This window comes from Pelodiscus sinensis, chromosome 20 (genome assembly GCF_052426305.1).
Source record: "Pelodiscus sinensis isolate ZL-2025 chromosome 20, ASM5242630v1, whole genome shotgun sequence".
Lineage (NCBI taxonomy): Eukaryota > Metazoa > Chordata > Testudines > Trionychidae > Pelodiscus > Pelodiscus sinensis.
The window spans coordinates 17,187,099-17,205,689 of NC_143071.1; the positions used below are offsets into that span (position 1 = coordinate 17,187,099).

At 50.6% G+C, this 18,591-nt stretch overlaps 1 protein-coding gene across 1 annotated transcript; it reads right to left on the reverse strand.

Annotated features, from left to right (window-relative positions):
* Window positions 1–1,859: 1,859 nt before the first annotated feature.
* Window positions 1,860–13,854, reverse strand: LOC142819116 (CMRF35-like molecule 6). Its single transcript, XM_075903748.2, has 5 exons — window positions 13,657–13,854; window positions 11,787–12,131; window positions 8,969–9,113; window positions 8,421–8,549; window positions 1,860–4,785 (listed from the first exon to the last, which is right to left on the reverse strand). The coding sequence occupies exons 1-5, from the start codon at window positions 13,694–13,696 to the stop codon at window positions 4,779–4,781; spliced, it is 666 nt and encodes a 221-aa protein (XP_075759863.2). The 5' UTR covers window positions 13,697–13,854; the 3' UTR covers window positions 1,860–4,778.
* Window positions 13,855–18,591: the final 4,737 nt, after the last annotated feature.

Genomic DNA, 18,591 nt, shown 5'->3' on the forward strand with positions numbered 1-18,591 from the left:
CCACGGGGCCATACAGGTAATTTACCTAGTGGGTGGATGTGGCCCACATCACTCGCAGAGAGGTGCATGTGCAGCCCACAGAGGTAAATTGGTTGAGAACCTCTGGTATAAACATTCCCACTGAGCCTTCATCTGTCGGTGTTTCTCCATCCCTTATTATTTCATAGGGCAGCCCTGTGGTTGTCCCCCCATAAGCATCCAGCAATCTTATGTAGGTCTGCAGCAACCACGAGCGTAACTATAAAAGTCAAGAGTGTTTGATTGTTTAAAGATGCCTTTCTAAATCTTCAGTTGACGAGTGCACTTGGCTCGTCTTTTCAAACTTTTCTCCACTGACAGGTGCCTGGAAACTTTTAAAAAGGCAAACTCAGATCCTCCCCTAATCCTGATCATCAAGCAGTTGGGGCTTTAAACAAAGCACCGATCATTATAAGACTCACACTGAAATTACGAGAGCTGGTAATGCTGCAAGCAACCGAGTGGATCTGGTGTGAGCGGTGTAAGCAGGGGGCTTAGCATGGAGATGTAAAGGGGGCTGAGTTTAAAGGAGAGTGGTGTTTCTGTGTGCCAAGTGGGGAGGTGGGGCATATTCCCCCCCTCTCCTCCCTCCAGCATCCTCACGCAGTGTGGGGTTAATGTGTGGCTGGGACTACAGGCCCCTGGTAGTGCACAGAGTGGGAATGAGATCAGGGAGGAAAGCCTGAGGGCACAAGGGCACAAGGGCAAATATGGAATCTACAAGAAGGGGGAAGGAACAATAGGAAAACTCCAAGTATGGAGACAGGAATATATCACTCGCTCACCCCAGCTTAGGCTCTTTCCTTCCTACTGCTTGTGTGTGAGGATGGAAGTGATGGTGAGTTTAGCTGAGGGGCGAAATGGCTCAGATAAAGGAACAGGCATGAAGGGAAAACCATGAACTCCTTGGGTAGAAGGAGCAGAAATCACCCCAGGGAAGGGCAGCTGAGTCACCCTCACCATCGCTCCTTTCTCACGACAGCTTTTGTCACTTTTCTTTAAAATGCCTCCAAAGCCAATGAGCCAGTCACACGTTTCCTGCTGGATTCGGTAGATCCTTCAGCTTTTCAGAAACCTGAACATTTCATGTTCCCTGCTGGGTGTCTCAGGGCGTTTGGCTCTGTTCTCCCACTGCCCCTTCCACACAATTGACCAACCAGAGGGGGAAATGGAGCAGAAAGGGAGCAAGGAGCTGCTGGGGCGGCTTTTGAGATCTTCCCCACTCAGTAGCCTCCAAGACAGGGGTGACCGATAAGTGGCCCAGGGACTGGACCCAGCTCTCCAGGGTTACCCCTGGCAGGCCGCCAGACACTTCATTTACCTGCTTGTCCTCAGATGCTCAGATAACGAAAGCATCTGGTGACCTGCCAGCGGCGAACTGTCTCCAGCCCATGGGCCACCTATTGCCCGCCCCTGTCCCTAGACCAGTGGTCACCAACCAGTCGGTGAGGATCTACCGAGAAGTCTTGGTACTTCTGACAGGGGATTCTGACTGATTTGGCTGGGAAACTATCAAGCGCTGGCATTTCTGTTGCTACTCCTCCCCTGTCATGCTGCTCCTGCCCCCTGCCTTGGAGCTGCCCCCCTGAGAGCCTCCCTGCTTGCTGAGCAGGGGAGAGAGAAGAGGGGGGCTGATGTCTAGATGCCCCTCTCCCACTTCGTACCCAACCCCACGCAGAGAGACGGGGCTGGAGGGAGCTTGGCAATGCAAATCTCTGTCACTTTCACACAGTGTGTGTGTGTCTGTCATTCTCACGCACTGTCCTTCCCTCTCATCTCCTGACCCAACACACACGTGGCGGGTTCTTGTTATTTCTTTCACTGCTTGCAAAGTGGGTTAGTTTTGGTGTTTGACTGGTCTGTGCATTTCATCATCTTCACTTCTCTCTTACCGGTACACTTACACTGAATTCTTTGAGGATTGAATTCTAACATGTGAACCTGCCATGGCTGGAGAAATTACCCCAGTGGTAACTGCTGCTCCTGGAAGTGGCTGGCATGTCCCTGCAACCATTGAGAGAAGAAGAGCAGGGGGTGTCCACATGCTGTTCTTGCCTGCAGACACCACTCCTGCAGCTCCCATTGATCAATAAGATAGAACCGTAGTCAGTAGAAGCTGTGGGCTCAGAGCCTTTAGATGAGGGGCAGCACATAGTGCCATGGAGCCATTGCTGTACATGCCAGCTGCTTTCAGGAGTGGTTCAGGGCCATGGCAGGAGTACGCCTGCTCCACCACCCAGAATCCATCTCAGTTAAATGGTGCCCATCCAGATTCTGCTTCCTGAACCCCTGTCCCAGCCCTGAACCTCCTACGAAACCCATTCTCCTGTCCCAGACGTGCACCCAAACTCCTTCCCAGAGCTTGTACCCTGAAACTCCTCCTGGACACCAATCCCCATCCCTGGCTTAAGCCTGGAGTCTCTCCCACACTCCAAACTCCTTGGCCCCAGACCAGAGCCTGAACCCCAACTGCCTACCCCAGCCTGGTGACAGTGAGTGATGATGGGGGAGGAAGGGGAATAGAGTGAGCAGGATGAGACCTCGGAGAGGGAGTGGAGCCAGGACAGGGCCTCAAAGAAGGGGTCGAAAGGAATTGAGGCCAGGGTATTTGTAGTTGAGGTATATTTCATATTACACTTCAATTGAAAAAGTGATTTTGTGGTTAAAAAGGTTGCTGACCCCTGTCCTAGTCCTTACCCACTTGGTTCCCACAAGAACTCAATTTGGCTTCAAATACATCACTGACATTGCTTTATTGGCTTAAATCAAGGGAGTGGACAGGTGTAGGATATACCACACATCCCCTGTGCGAAATCATGAATGAGCCGATATACACTCTGACACTAAATACTGCTGGTTAACAGATCAGACCACACACTAATGTTTGTAGCCAGTTCTTGTCTAGACAACAATCTTTTCGCATTCTGGAAGAAATCACACATTGCTCACTAGCCTACTAACACTTATCTAGTAGCTGCATCTTTTACACATTTACAAAGCTACAGTCAATTCAAACTTTGTTCCTGTCCTTTCTCAGAACAGTCTGACATGGACTATAATTCAGTGTGTGCCAATTTTGGTTACTGTAATGTTCCAGTAATTAATGGTAAAATATTGTATGTACTTTTCTAAACATACAATAGTCTATCCAGGTGCATTTGCGATAAAGAAAAACCCACCAAACTTGTCCAAACACACATAAATCCAGATGCCTCCCCAAATCGAGGAAGGGGTTGGAAATAATATTCTACAAAGATCTGTGTGCCCGCTGTTCCACCATTCGCCCAGTCGGTGTCTGTGGGAACTGTGCCTTGTGCCAGAGAAGTTGTGGGGTGGGGGAAGCAAACGGGCAACACAGCCAATCTGTGTGGAAATCTGTCTCTGCATTTGGGCCTGTTTTCTTTCCTAAATGTCTTCAGTTTAGGAGAAAATGACTCCATTTAGCATCATCCTGACCTTGAGGCACAAATCTCAGCTCCTAGTCAGCCCCACCGCCCCAGAAGCCTGAGAAATGACATGGCTTTGCAAGAATAAGAGGTCTGGAACAGTTGGGATTAAGGGAGAGAGGGGATTCCACTGGAGAACACCTGCTGGCAATTCCCTCACTTGACCATATGTCTCTATGGCCTTGTTTCAAAGCTGCAGTGATCAATTCACTGGACCAGCAAATTCTCATGTCTGCTGAAAACACGATAAATCAATCTTTGAGTGTGCGCCTATCACCGCGGCATTCTATTTGCCTAGCTGAAGTAGCTTGACAGTGAGGTCAGGGGAGGCTAGACAAGGCAGCCTTTGTCACTATTGGTTTTGACCCTGTGGTTTGGGTGACTCTCTGAGTCTACATCTACGCTGCCAAGTTCTGTTGACAAAATGTACAGCACTTAGTTCAGTGCAGTGGGACGGCAGAGCTGATCTCTGCACATCTTGGGATTCCCTCCGACTTCTCCCATGTCCTCCTTATTTCATGGCAGCAGACTGAGAAGTAGCCCTGAGCTCTCCCAGCTGAAGAATGTCAAAGCAGCACAGCAGTCTGCGTCCCTCCCCCGGCAGCAGCAGTCTGCCAGCCGCTGTGTTTCTAGTGCAGGGCAGAACAGGAGTATTCCAATGAGCAGCTCACTCAGCTGTTGGATACGTCCCAGAGCTCTGAAAGGGGAGAGGAGCTCACCTGCTGGGCAGCAGAGCTCCAAACCCTGAGCCCAGCAAGCAGGGCAGGCATTGTGGGATACTGGTGGAAGCCAATTGTGGCAACAAACCAGACAGCAGGATCCACACTGGGTCTTTGTCCATGATTAAGGGAAGAGAAAACTCTCCCACAGGGTGGAAGTTGTCACTGAAAATGGGCGTTTTTCCTGACACTCACTGTTTTGTTGCCAGAAGGCACTTTGTCGACAAAACATGGTAGTATAGAGGTAGTCTTGGTGGAGTTACGTTCGCTTGCATCGGGTACGGATTTGGCCCTAGGCTCTCCAATCTTTTCCTCGTAGGACAAAAGCTTTTTCACATGTTTTTCTCAAAAAAACTTTTGTCTCCCTGGCCAAACTGTTCTTCCTGGGGGCTTTTCTTTTTGATCCTCAAGTGATACAAACCTAGTTAACCTGGTCTGGGAAACACAGAGATGGACACCTCCAGCAGACTCCATGCTCTGTGAGAAATAGCTTCACTTGAGAGGAGAAGAAAACGAGATTCTTTGTGTCGGATGCTTTGCCCAAAGCTGGAAACCAGCCTTCTGCTACGTCTGGTTCTGCTTGCAAAGAGGCAGTTCATGAGCTGCAACAAAACCCACAGAAGCCCCCCAGGACAGAATGAGAAACACCTGAAGTCAGTAACATTTTGCTGACACCCGTCAGGGAGTGAGTCTGGTTCTAGGAATCCCTGATCATGGCTACAGAGCATGGCTCCCTCTTCCCACTCAGACTCATCCCAGTTATATATAAGCGTATATCTACACAGCAAAGTTATTTCAAAATAACTTCACTATAGAGCCAAACCGCTATTTCAAAATTATTTCAAAATAGCGGAGGGCTTATTTTGAATTTGGTAAACCTCATTCCACAAGGAATAACGCCAACATTGAAATAGCTATTTCGAAAAAAGTGCTGTGTAGACACTTATATCAAAATAGGGGTCCTCCAGCCTTCCCAGGCTGCCCTGGTGGCCACTCCAGCCTCAACCGAGAACGCTCCTCTCCCTTCCCCAACCCCAGAGCCCTTAAAGGGGTTGACTCTGGCCACAGTGCCTGTGCCAGATTGAAGCTTGCCAGCCCAGAGCCAGCAGTCACTGCCCCTGAACCAGTGGCCCCAAAACATGAGCCAGCAAGCTACTGGCAGCCAGCCCTTCACCGCTCCCCAGGAGCAGTCTGCCAGCTCCCAGGAGCCTGCCAGAGCCCGGAGAACAAGGGCTCCTTCCTGGTCCAGGGTGGAGACCACGGACCTTATTCGGGTTTGGGTGGGATACCCTCAACATCCATGATCTCTGCACTAGATGGAGGAACGTGGCCGTCTATGGCAGGATAGCTGCCAGCCTGGCCATCAAAGGCCACATGCAAACCCAGGAGCAGGTTTGCATGAAAATCAAGTTGGTCCGGCGAGACCCACAACCCTCAGACTTGAGCTTCCCCTCCCCCCTTCTTCTCCTTGCTTCCCCCTTCCAACTTCCCCCTCCCAGGCTTCCTCCTACCCTCTCCCACCCTCTCTTCTCCCCTCTCCCTCTCCCACCTCCTTTCCCCAGCCTCACCAGAGTTTCATTTCCCCTGCCCCAGTTTTGTTAAATAAAGAGTTTGTGTCCATGAAAATAAAGAGAGTTTGTGTATTTTATTAGACATCAGGAAGGGAGGTTAGGGAGGGGTAAGTGGAAGAACGTGAGGGAGGAATGAGGCACAAGTCCCCAGGGGGGCAGACCAGGGAGGTTCTTAGTGCTCCTCAGGGTGGAAGCTCTCCCGCAGGGCCTCCTGGATACTGACAGCCCTCCGATGGACCTCCTGGATGGCAGCCTGCAGAAAGTGCAGCCAGGCTCATAGCAACACATCCAAGAGAAGCACCAGAGTGCCCAGGGGCAACTCTGGCTCCATGTTACAGAGTGCTGTGGTGTCCTGAGTGAGGGCAACCAGAGCACGCAGAGACAAAATGCTTTGTTGTCTCTCATCCACGTGAGCAAGCAAGCAGGGAAACCTGAGAACCGGCAGTCTTGCGGGGGGGAGGGGTCCCTTTAATCACAGGTCTCAGTTAGTCTCAGGCAGCAGCCACACAAGGTAACTCCTGACTTGATGCTCTGCCATAACTGGTTCTGGCTGACCTTAAATGTGATTCAGCGTCCCATCAGTGTTTCGAAATGCATTTTGTGTCTAGACGCGTTATTTCAAAATAACTATTTAGAAACTAGCCAATTAGCCCATTATAAGATGGGATTTTCAGGTCTCTCCTCCATATCGGTCTTTTCTCCTGAGCCTCCAGTCTCTTGCTCCATCTCTCTCTCTCTCCTCCGCCTTCTGCCTCTCTCTCCTTCTCTCTTTCTCTTCTCCTCCTTCTGCCTCTCACTCTCTCTCCGCTCTCCTCTGTCTCCGTCGGGGATGCACACTTATCCAGGACCCGCCCCCTGGCCGTGTACCTCACCGCCCTGCTCCCCTTTGCCTCCCACCGTAGCACTCGGTTGACTTCTGTACCACTCAGCTGGGCTGCCGCATGGGAGCAAACAGCATAAGCAGCCTCTCTCTCTCTCTCAGCTCTCGTCTGCCTCCTGCCTCTCTCTTTATCTCTCTCTCTTTTTCTTCTCCCCCTCTCGCCTCTCACTCTGTTTCTCTTCTTCTCCTCCTGCTGCATCTCTCTCATTCTCTCTCTCACTGTCTTCTGCCTCCTCCGTTCTCCTCTCTGTCTCCTCCGCTTTCCTCCTTTTGAATCCAGTGCCCTTTCCTGATGTCAGAGACGCACGCTCCTCCAGGCCCCGCCGCTTGGCTGTTCCCTCTGGGCAGCACTGTTGCCTCCCGCCGTGGTGCTCAGCTGACTTCTGCACCGCTCAGCCGGGCCACTGTGCGGGAGAAAGCAGTGCAAGTGGCCATTTGGACCCCGTGCTCTCCAGGCAGTACCCCTGTGCAGCATGGGGAGCACAGACCCCAAACAGCCGCTTGTGCTGCTTGCTCCCTCACGGCGGCCTGGCTGAGCGGGGCAGAAGTCAGCCGAGCGCCATGGCGGGAGGCAAAAGCACCGCCCAGAGGGAACAGCCAGCGTTTCAGCATTACAGAGTCACAGACTTTGGGCTACTACATATATGATAAGATATTTCAAAATAACACTGTAGCGTAGACATACCCTAAGGCAGCGCTTCTCAAACTGTGAGTCCTAATCCCCTAGGGGGTCACGAGCAACAGAGAGGGGTGTCGCAAGAAACTGAGAGGGGGGATGCGGTATCACAAGTGAGAATCCCTGCCCTGAGGGTTTAAGTCAAAATGTGACCAGGCTAGTACAGCCAAGGGCCACAAGGGGGCACATCTGAGGCAGCCAGGCAGGAGAGGAAGCAGACTCAGTAGACGACAGGACACCTAGGGTACGTCTACACAGCAGTGTTATTGTAGAATAACTGATGTTATTTTAAAATATCGAAGAGCGGGTCTACACAACAAGCCGTTGTTTTGAAATAAATTTGAGCTGGAGAACTTCTTACTCCAACTCCTGTAACTGTCATTTCATGAGGAGTAAGAGAAATCGCTCTTCCTTCAACTTCTTCCTCTGTAGACAGCACCAAAAGCTGAATTAAGGTATTTCTACTTCAGCTAAGCAATTGACTTAGCTGAAGTTGCACAACTTAATTTGACTTTTTCCCTGCAGTGTAGACATGCTCATAGGAGCTATACGATGGGGAAGGGGTGGATTGCTGGCGCCACTTCCCTCTATCTGTCTGGCAGCTTGGTTGTGCTGATGTAAAATGATGCTGAACAAGTTTTTGAGTTGGGGAACAGAGCTGCACCCTCCCCTGCTACTGTAAGCATCCCTCACTGCCCTCTAGCACTGAGACTGGCTGCCAGCACCCATGTGGGCCCAGCAGACAGGCCCTTGTGCCCAGCAATTGGCATCCTGCACATGGGTCTGATGGCTAGGAGCTCACATACGGGCCTAGTGGCTAGCAGGACCGTGGGAGGCCAAGACACTGGAGAATGAGAGTGCAGGCTGAGGTACCACTGGAAATACTCCACACCAGTGGATCTGACTGTTTCCTCCATCTCTGAAGCAGGAGGGAGAATGGAAGGGACATTGTAACTTGGTCTGTCACTAAATTTCACGATATCTCCCACCCCACCGCCTGCCATTCCGGCAATTGAACAACTCACAACGCATTACTTAGGTCACAGTACAGTTAGGATTGAGCACCCCAATGTAGTGTTACCCCGCAGTGTGGCTATAGCATGTTCTCACTGTGTCTGTCTGGACACCTTCTCCCTGCGGCTGTTCCGGTACCGCACGCTCCCGCAGGTGGCAGCACAGACTATGCCCAGGAAAACGAGGCCCTTCGATAAGAACAGGAGCAGGATAAGGACGGTGAATCTGTGCAGCGGAAATACAATAAAAACACTGACGCTCTGTGGATTTCACCAGACGCCTCCAATAAAATATTCTGGGGTGGCTCTCAGGCTGAAGACGTGCCCAGAGTTTCATTACAGAAATGCATCACCCAGCCCAGCTCCCCTCCCTGCCCTTATATGGAATCCCAGCATCTCCCTATGGGATTCATTCGTGCTGTTCTACAGTCTCATGCGACAGGACCCAGACAGCCCCCGGCCAGAGCTACTCTGCATCTAGAGTGGCCATTTCCCTCCATATTCACCTCCAGGTTCTTGCTGAGAAAAGCAACCATTCCTTTTTCCATGGGACGTTATCACCCAGGATGTCACTCCTCTTTGAATCCTGCCTGTGCACTGGGAGAAGTGGCCAGACAGACACGGGGCGGGAGTGGTGGCACTCACCGTGTTGGAGTGGTGTCTGCATTAGAGGAGAACCTGGATTCAGTCGTTGTTGGAGAAGGTGAATCTGGCTGCTTTGTTATTTGTGGTGTCTCTATAGTTGGGCTTTGGGGTAGAACATCTGTAATTGGGCTTCTGGGAGAAACATCTGTAGATAACGACAGAGCCAGTCCACGTTACAAATCCACCCAGCCACCCATGTTTGGCACAATCTGATTGTTCATGAAGCTCTTGGTTTGTCAGAACATTCACCCGTAAGTTTTTGCCATTTTCATGCCGATAAAACAGAAACCTGCCTCGGATAACGGGAGCACAGCTGAAGATAATGAGGCCTTCCAGTGCATGTAGCTCTGTTAAAAACTCCCTGGACTATGTTAGCTTCAGGATTTGAATTTCCCGGGCTTCATTTGCATAAGCGGGGAGCCGCCATTTTTAAATCCCCGCTGGTTCGAACCCCGTGCAGCGCGGCTACACGGGGCTCGAACTAGGTAGTTCGGACTAGGATTCCTATTCCGAACTACTGGTACACCTCGTTTCACGAGGAGTAACGGTAGTTCGGATTAGGAACCTAGTCCAAACTATCTAGTTCGAGCCCCATGTAGCCGCACTGCACGGGGTTCGAACCAGCGGGGATTTAAAAATGGCGGCTCCCCGCTTATGCAAATGAAGCCCGGGAAATTCAAATCCTGGGCTTCATTTGCAAGTGCGGTATGCCTACAGTACCCCGCTAGTTCGAACTAGTGTAGACATACCCTGAGAGCTTTATCTTGACTCCAATTGTGGGCAGGCCGTGCATGCATGTGTGGCTGACAGTAGCAAATGACAAACGTGCATCTTATTAGTAGGAATATGAAAGTGTAACAATGTGGACAGTTACATGCAGGCTCCCAGTATGTGCAGGGAGCTAGCTTAATATCCTCTCCCTGTAGGCACTGGGCCCTGGGGAGCCGACTGCTGCCCTGACTGTAATGGTTGAAATTCTCAGCTGTTACACAGTCACTTAATTAAACACATTTTAACATCTCTACTTGTCAGGTGTGTGTTAAATGGGGCAGGTGTTTGTAGGCTCCACTATCAGCTGCACCAGCAACACTCACTCGATTCATTTCATAGTCTAGTGCAGTGGTCACCAACCTTTTTCATGCCAAGATCACTTTTTGAGTTTACCTGCAACCCAAGATCTACCCCAAGACAGTGTTGTAGAATAAACCGTCTGTTTTTCATTTATACTAGATACACCTAAAATCAAGTATTTATAATTATACATTTTGTCCTCTACTCACCATGCCTCACCTGTGACTGCACATTATCTACCAGTGCCCCCACAGAGCAAAGGGGGGAAGCTTTCCACCATCGCGCATCCTGCCCTGTGTTACAGCAGCGTTCCACCCACCAAGGGTGCCCCAGCATGGTGAGCCTCACCGTGCCCTGGCTCCAGCCGGAGCAAAGGGGGGCAGCTGGCCCAGTGTTCCTTCTAAGATTTTCCATCCATGAGCAGACTAAGTTTTGTCTTGTGCCTCAAGATTGAGGCCACGTGTGCTTGTTCATATGTGTGCCACCATTGCACCTATCAGTTACTAACCTCACACACACACACACACACACACACACACACACACACACACACACACGTACATGTTATGGAAGAAAGAATACTAACACAGCCCTTTCCCAATCACAAAGAATAAAAAGAGCTGGTACAGCAGCACTTTTATCCACACATCTTTATAACGATGGCTGACCCTAAGTGCCAATGTCCTGTCCTGTCTTTGTCCCGCAATCTGCTTATTGACCAGACCTGCGCTATGTGATTTGTCACCACACACAACACAGGAGGCCTTACAGTCATTCTGAAGGAAATGGGGGCTTCCTAACAAATGAGCCAGTAAATAATGAATTGTGATGGTTGCAGTAGGTACAAGAACAATCCCATTTACACTTTTTAACTGTAAAACATTTAGCTAAGGTGGGATTGCTGAAACATGGAAGGCCAAAGGAGATCTCAGCTGGAAAAAACAAACAAACCGTAGTCAAAGCTTAAATATGAGAATGAATAACAGTTTAGAAATGTAAACAACTTTCCTAACATTTGTTCATAATTTGCAATTTACAAATATGCCCCCCAAAGCTCTTTGAAAGTCTAAAATCATTTTAAAAACAAAAGAGTCTCTTGATCTCTGTTCTGGTTATTCAGGGCAGGTTTCTGTTTTCTCTGTCGGGAAGCGGCAAAACATTTCTTCATGATGAAACTTAAACTGAGGTCTCTGCTGCTCTTGGCTGCACCCTTCTGCCATCCCCACTCGCTAAATATTTGGGATACCTGGGTACAGTAAAGGGCGGATGGGTATGGAGGAGCTGCCACCTCTCCTCCTGTTCTATCTACCCTGCGCCTCCCCTTCCCACTTTCTCTCGCATCCTTTCTCCTGCCTTATGCATCAGGGCTGTGCCTCTCCCCAGTTCTGCTCCCTGGGGAAACGCCCACACCTTGTCTCGGCTCAGCCAGTGACTGGCCCGTGGCTGAGCCTGAGGATCTCAGTGACCGGCCATTGTCCCAAGGGGGCGCTGTGGGGCTGGCAGGGACTGGGCGGTGCTGAGCAAAGGTGCTGTGGGGCGCAGCGGGGGGGCTCGATGGCTGGAGTACAGCAGGGGGCAGCGCCCTCCCTCTGAGCCCTCACAGCTCTGGGCCCGGCCCCTGAGCGGGGGGGCTGTGGGGTCTGGGTCACAGCAGATCTGCCCTTCACCCTCCTGCCGCCCCAAGGCAGCGCCGGCCGCGCCCGACCCCGGCAGCCCTGACACTGGCGGGGGCAGCACAGGGATTTACCTGGGGAGACGGAGACTGACACGGTGTGCCTGCGATCAATCGCAGTCATGTCTACCCCGCAGAGGTAAGTGCCAGCGTCGGCCAGTGTCAGGTTCTCCACGGTCACAGTGAACACGCGCCGGGTGCGATTGTCTCGGATGGAGAATCTGCCCTGAGTCACCTCGGCCTCCCGCTCTGTCGTTTCAACTAAGTGTCCGTCGGAACAGCGCCTCGTTTCTAGCCACGTTCCTTCCCGGCACCAGAACTTCGAATTCTCCTCATCGCCCTTCTCATACCCGCACTCCACAGTCACCGACCCGCCCGGGCGGCCGCGCACTGACCCGGGGCCCGTCACTGCCCAGCAGCCTGCGAGAGACAGAGACAGTGAGACACGGGCACCCTTCCGGCTGCCAGCAGCAATGCCATGTCCCCAGTGCCCGGAGAGGGGGCGATGCTTCAGTGTCTGGAAGGACAGGTAGGGGGTCAGTGTCTGCAGCATCTGGTTTCCATGGTTACCCGTCCAAAAACCTGACTTCTTAACGCTGTGCCATGGGAAGGAGAGCAAGTGCCACTCTCCCCTGGGCCTGGCTGGGAGCAGGTGCGGGCAGCTCTGCTCTCAGCAGGTTAATGAATCAGCGTAAAAGAGGGGCCTTGAAATGAGTCTTGATTCTCGTTGGCACTCGTGTCTCGTTGCTCCACTCTGGTTGGGCTCAGAGGCTGAGAGGGACGCCACATTGAATCACAGTTTTCACTACTAAGATTTCCAGTAGGAACATTTCCTACAGCAAACATTCTGCTTCAACAAAATATTTGGATTTTTTAATTGAGGTTATTGACATTACTAGGTCAATTTCATACAGACTTTTGAAAATGAAACATTTGTTTTCTTTTTCACCTAAAATGTCAGTTTGTTTTGGTTTTCCAGTTCAGGCTCCTAGTTTGGTTGCTCTGTTCTCCAGAGACTATCCAACGTGCAACATGCCAGGAGAGCTCATCGATATAAACCAGACTACTTTGGCACTTTGTAAAACACAGTTTGGAAGGTGTTAAGTAGGCTGAGCTAGCTCGTTTGATCTCACATAGTATCTGTAAATGCTAATCTAGACAAGGGATCGGAAAAGAGCAACACCACCATCCTGAAAGATTTACTCCTGTGCTTCAGGTTAAGCACAGGAGCTGTCAGGCTGTTTTCATGGGGACTCAGCCATAGTGTAAATTGGTTGGATTAATCATGTTCTTAGTGTAAATTGGTTGGATTAATCATGACTATGAAGGCTGGGCAAGTATTTATAATATTAGGCTCCAAATTGGTATTTTTGATTCACTTTTGCTACAGTTATTGTTTGATTATTTTATTTAAAAAGCTGCCTTTGAATGTCACTTAAATATATTAAGTAGCCAATGCACAAACGAAAAAAAAACCCACTTGTATCAAGTACTGCATGATGTTCCTGATAGTAAGATTTCAGTAGGGTTTACAATATAATATCCCCCCTTATTTTTACATGTTCATCTCCAGAGCTGTTCTAATAGTTTGATGTGAATAATATTTGTTGAAATTGTTAGTAATTTTTTAGCAAAGAATTGTAATAAATAATGTTTTCCATTGTTTGACCATCTGTGCTAAAATTCTCCCTTTGAACTTAAATTTTCCTTACGTAGACTTTACAGATCACTTTTTCTGCAAAGAAATGAGTCTGCTGACACAGATTCTGTGTTGAAAGCTTCTCTATCCTGCACACTTTGAAAGTTCCATCTCCCATGAGAGTTACTTAGACCCATGACCAGAGCACACCTGAGACTTTCAAGATCAGTTGGTAAAGTTGGCAAAGCCTGTGACCTCTGCAAACCCAAGAGTGTGTGATCTGCAAAAAGCCCATGTCATTCTCACCTGGGAAAAGACTCCAAAGTAAAACAGAGAAAAGCTTCATGGTCTGGATTCCATCAGCAGGTGAATCTATTCTCCAGAAATTCTAATTTCTTGAAAAGAACAGTCAGGGTCCTTCTTTCTTAATTGTGGGAGTTGAAAATGAAACCCCAGCACTCACTGACCAGATCTATGATATGACATTTCTCAATGTTCCCACTGACCACTTCCCTTTGCAAAACCGGGTGTTCACTGCAGAAAGAAGCTGCTAAGTTGGCACTCTCTGATGATTGGTGTTTGCTATTTTTAAAAAGGAGAAGCATGGTTAAAGGAAATGTTGCTATCGCACAGGATGAGAGAACAGCTGGGCCACACTTCCCATCATGTGATTACTGACTGTCATGGTAAGACCTGGCAGTTGGTGGCTGGGCTGATGGCCACACCATTGCTAACTCTGCTCCTCCTCCGCAATCCCCACCCGCCTCCCCTAGTCCCACCGTGCCGCTGTTGTGGTGTTGGGCTGCTCTCCTCTTCTCAGTCCTGCCCAGGACCACGTGGCGGTCCCTCCCCCAGCCCATTCCAACCAGATCCTCCTGGTTCCTCACCGCACCTCTACCAGCAATCCTCACAGTGCCCGTATCCTCCTCTGGGAAAAGAATCCAAATCGAAACAGGGACCATCCAAAGTTCCCGGTTTCCTCTGCACACGACTCTCTCCCTGGCAGAGACAGTGGGTTATATGGACCTGTGGTGCCCAGACCCCAGCAACGTTCTTGGCCTGGGAGCTCTGCTCCAGCAAAGTTTGGGCCTGGGTCTCTCCCTCAGCCCTGTCTGCTGCACCCGTGCACCTTCTCCAGTGCAACCCTTCCCACCTGGCTTGCCAGCCCCAGACAATTGAAAAAAGGCCCAGTGCCACTGCCAGAGTGAGGAGCCCCAGGTCAATGCTGACCCCCCTCCTCTCCTGCCCCCCAGCTTTCCCCCAAATCCCTCCCAGAGCCTGACCCCTTACCTCTCCTGCAACCAAACTCCCTCCCAGAGCCTGCATCCTACACTCCAATTACCTGCCTGAGCCCAGAGCCTGCAGCAGCCTCCAAGCTCCCTCCAAGAGTCTTAGACATGTAGGAGGAAGGGAGTTTGAGTGGGGGAGGGGTGCAGGAGATGGTCTGGGCACCACCAAAATTTCCACAAACCTGCAACCTCTGCTCCCTGGGAATATCAGGTTTCTGTGAGATGGCTGGGACCCTCCTTTCAGACCAGTGGAAGGTGAAACCTGCAGACCCAGGGACCAGTTGTGGAATGGGAAGTTTCTAGCTCTCTCAGCTGCCCACTTCTGTTGGAAGAGGTGGGTGTTTCACTATGGCTACGTCTACACTGCAGGGTTTTGCTGGAAGAGAATATGCTAATGACAATGCAACAAATGCTAATGAGCTCTTCATTAGCATACTCTCCGCAGGAAAACCCTGTAGTGTAGACGTAGCCTATGAGAGGAAGTTGTTCCACATCCATTCCCAATGGGGGTGTTTACTGTTTGCATTAAGGGAAGCAGGTCACAGCGTGAATGTGACTGTTAGCAGATGCTGATAAAAAAGCTTTGACCCAACTACACAGATTGGATGATGGTAGAGCCCTGAAAAATGCTGCTCATTGCTACACAGCATAAGGCTGGGTCACCAAGTGCTCTTAGACACCTGCGGTTGCCCTGTGCCAGCTGACTGGGCTAAGGGCCTGGGCTCCAGGGTGTGTAATTGCAGGGTAGACATGCTGGGACCCTCCCGTCTCGTAGAGTCCTAGAACGGTGGATTCAGGCCAAGTCTGAAGCCCTTAGATGCATTTACAGGCCCTTAGGTTGAGCCCTGTGAGCCCAAGTCAGCTGGCGCAGAAGTCAGCTGAAGGTTTTTATTTCCAGTGTAAACGTAGTTCTCAGTTTGCGGGTTGCTTGTGGCCTAATCCATGACATCCTTGGGACCATACAGGTAACTTATCCATTGGGTGCATGCGGCCCACATCACTCGCAGGGAGCTGCATGTGCAGACACAGTGGTAAATTGGATGAGAACCACTGGTGTAAACATATCCACTGAGCCTTCATCTGTTGGGGTGTCTCCATCCCTCATTATTGCATAGGGCAGCCCTGCAGCTGTCCCCCCACAAGCATCCAGAAATTACGTGTAGGTCTGCAGCAACCATGAGTGTAACTATAAAAAGAGAATGGAGAGAGGCTGTTCTCAGTAGTGACAGATGGCAGAATAAGGAGCAATGGGCTCAAGTTACAGTGGGGGAGGTGTAGGTTGGATAGTAGGAAAAACTATTTCACTGGGAGGGTGGTGAAGCACTGGAATGGGTTACCTAGGGAGGTGGTGGAATCTCTATCCCTAGAGGTGTTTGAGTCTCGGCTTGACAAAGCCCTGGCTGGGATGAGTTAGTTGGTATAGGTCCTGCCTTGGAGAGGGGGACGGACTTAGGTCTCTTCCAGCTCTATGATGCTAAGATCTTCTCCTCTTAGTAGCTTCCAAGACAGTGGTAAGCAATTAAAGGCTCAGGGATTGGACACTATTCTCCAGGGTTAGATGTGGCAGGCCACCAGACCCTTCACTTACCTGCATGTCCTCAGATGCTCAGATAAACCATCTGCTGACCTGCCAGCGGCAAACTGTCTCCAGCCCATGGGCCACCTATTGCCTGTCCCTGCTCCCAAACCAGTGCTCACCAATCAGGATCTACCGAGAGGTCTTGGAGCCTCTGACAGGTGATCCTGACTGGTTTGGCCGGGAAGCTATTGAGTTCTGGCACCTCCCTCCGCTGTCATGCTGCTCCCACTCTCTGCCTTGGAGTTGTCCCCTCAGCATCCTCCTGCTTGCTGTGCAGGGGAGAGAGAAGAGGAGGGCGCTGATATCAAGGTGCCCCTCTCCCACTTCATACCCAACTCCACACAGAGAGAAGGGGCTGGAGGGAGCTTGGCAATGCAAATCTCTGTCACTCTCACACTGTGTGTGTGTCTGTCATTCTCACAAACACACAGTGTCCTTCCCTCTCATCTCCTGACCCCACACACACATGGGGAGTTGTTGTTATTTCTTATACTGCTTGCAAAGTAGAGTAGTTTGGGGTTTTGACTGGTCTGTGCATTTCATCATCTTCATTTCTCTCTTACACTTAAATTGAATTCTTTGAGGATTGAATTCTAACCTTCCCAACCTGCCGTGGCTGGAGTCATTATCCCTGTGGTAATTACTGCTCCTGGAAGTGGCTGGTATATCCCTGCAGGAAGCTCCCATTAATCAATAACAGACACTTGTAGCCAGTAGAAGCTGTGGGCTCAGTGCCTTTAGATGAGGGGCAGCACATGTTGCCATGGAGCCATTGCTGCACATGCCAGCTGCTTTCAGAAGGGGTGCAGGGCCAGGGCAGGAGTACGCCTGCCTTAACCCCCCTGCTCTACCACCCAGTAGGTGTCTCAGTTAAATGGTGCCCAGCCAGAGCCTGCTTCCTGAACCCATCCCAGCCTGAACCACCTCCTGCACCCAACCTCCTGTCCCAGATGTGAGTCCCCCTGCACCCAAACTCCTTCCCAAAGCTTGCACCCAGAAACCCCCCCGGACACAATCCCCAACCCTGAGCTAAGCCTGGAGTCTCTCCCACACAACAAACTCCTTTTTGAAGACCAGAGACTTCACCCCGCCACCCTACCCCAGCCTGGTGAATGGGAGTGAGGATGGGGGAGGAAGGAGGATGGTGTGAGCAGCGTGAGGCCTTGGAGAAGGAGTGGAGCAGGACAGCAGGGCTGTCCTTAGGATTTATGGTGTCCTACGCGAGATTATTGAACCCCTTTGACTAACTTGCTCTTCCACCCCTACTTCCTCCTCTTCCCAGAAACCCCAGCAGCCAATCCCTTCCCTCAGACTGCTGCAGGCAGTGTGTTCAGCTCTCTAGGACCCAGCCCTGCTGTTACATGCTCTACTGCTTCCTATCATAGGCATGCGCAGCATATTTCATTAGGGTGTGCACCCAAAGAATTTTTTTTAAATGTACTCTTTGACCCCCCTCATTAGCCACACCCCTGACCTCCGTTAGCCACACCTCTGGAGGCAATACTCTCAGGGCAAGATGGACACATGACCAAAAGTAAAAGGTGTCATGTGACCTCTTCCCTCAAGGACTTTTCCCACCATCCTCCTACCAATAGGGATTAGTTTGGGCCCCACCAAACCCCCCTCATGCACCTATCCTGCAATTGCATTAACCCAATGTGTGTGACACTAACTCAGGGGGGCGGAGAGGCTGGGGGAAGTGTTCCATCTCAGGCTGTATCTGCATTGGCACGATCTTGCGCAAAAGCGGCCGCTTTTGCACCAAAACTTGCTGCCTGTCTACACTGGCCGCAAGGTCTTGCGCAAGAATACTGACGTTCTAATGTGTGAAATCAGTACTTCTTGCACAAGAACTATGATGTTTCCAGTCAGGAATAAGCCCTCTTGCACAACTGTTCTTGCGCAAGAGGCCAGTGTAGACAGGCAACATGAATTTCTTGCGCAAGAAAGCCCTATGGTTAAAATGGCCATCAGAGCTTTCTTGCGCAAGAGCACATCCCTACACTCTCATGGATGCTCTTGCGCAAAAGCACATCCCTTGCTCAAAGGGACATGCCAGTGTAGACGCTCTCTTCTGGAAGAGTTTTTGCACAAGAACTCTTCTGCAAAAGAGTTCTTGCACAAAATCATGCCAGTGTAGATGTAGTCTAAGAGTTTCCTCCCATGAGCAAAATGAATTTAGTGTTGTGTACCAGTACTGAGTTCATGTGGCTTGTTTGGATGTGCCACCCAAGTTATTAATAAATATTTTATAAACCTCTACCTTTTCCCTCTGCTGCCATGTCTCCTCCCCTTGCTCCATCAGCTCCCCTGGTGCCTGCTGCCCCCAACCCTCCACCCTCCTCTACTGTCCTGACTCCTGCCCTTCTCACT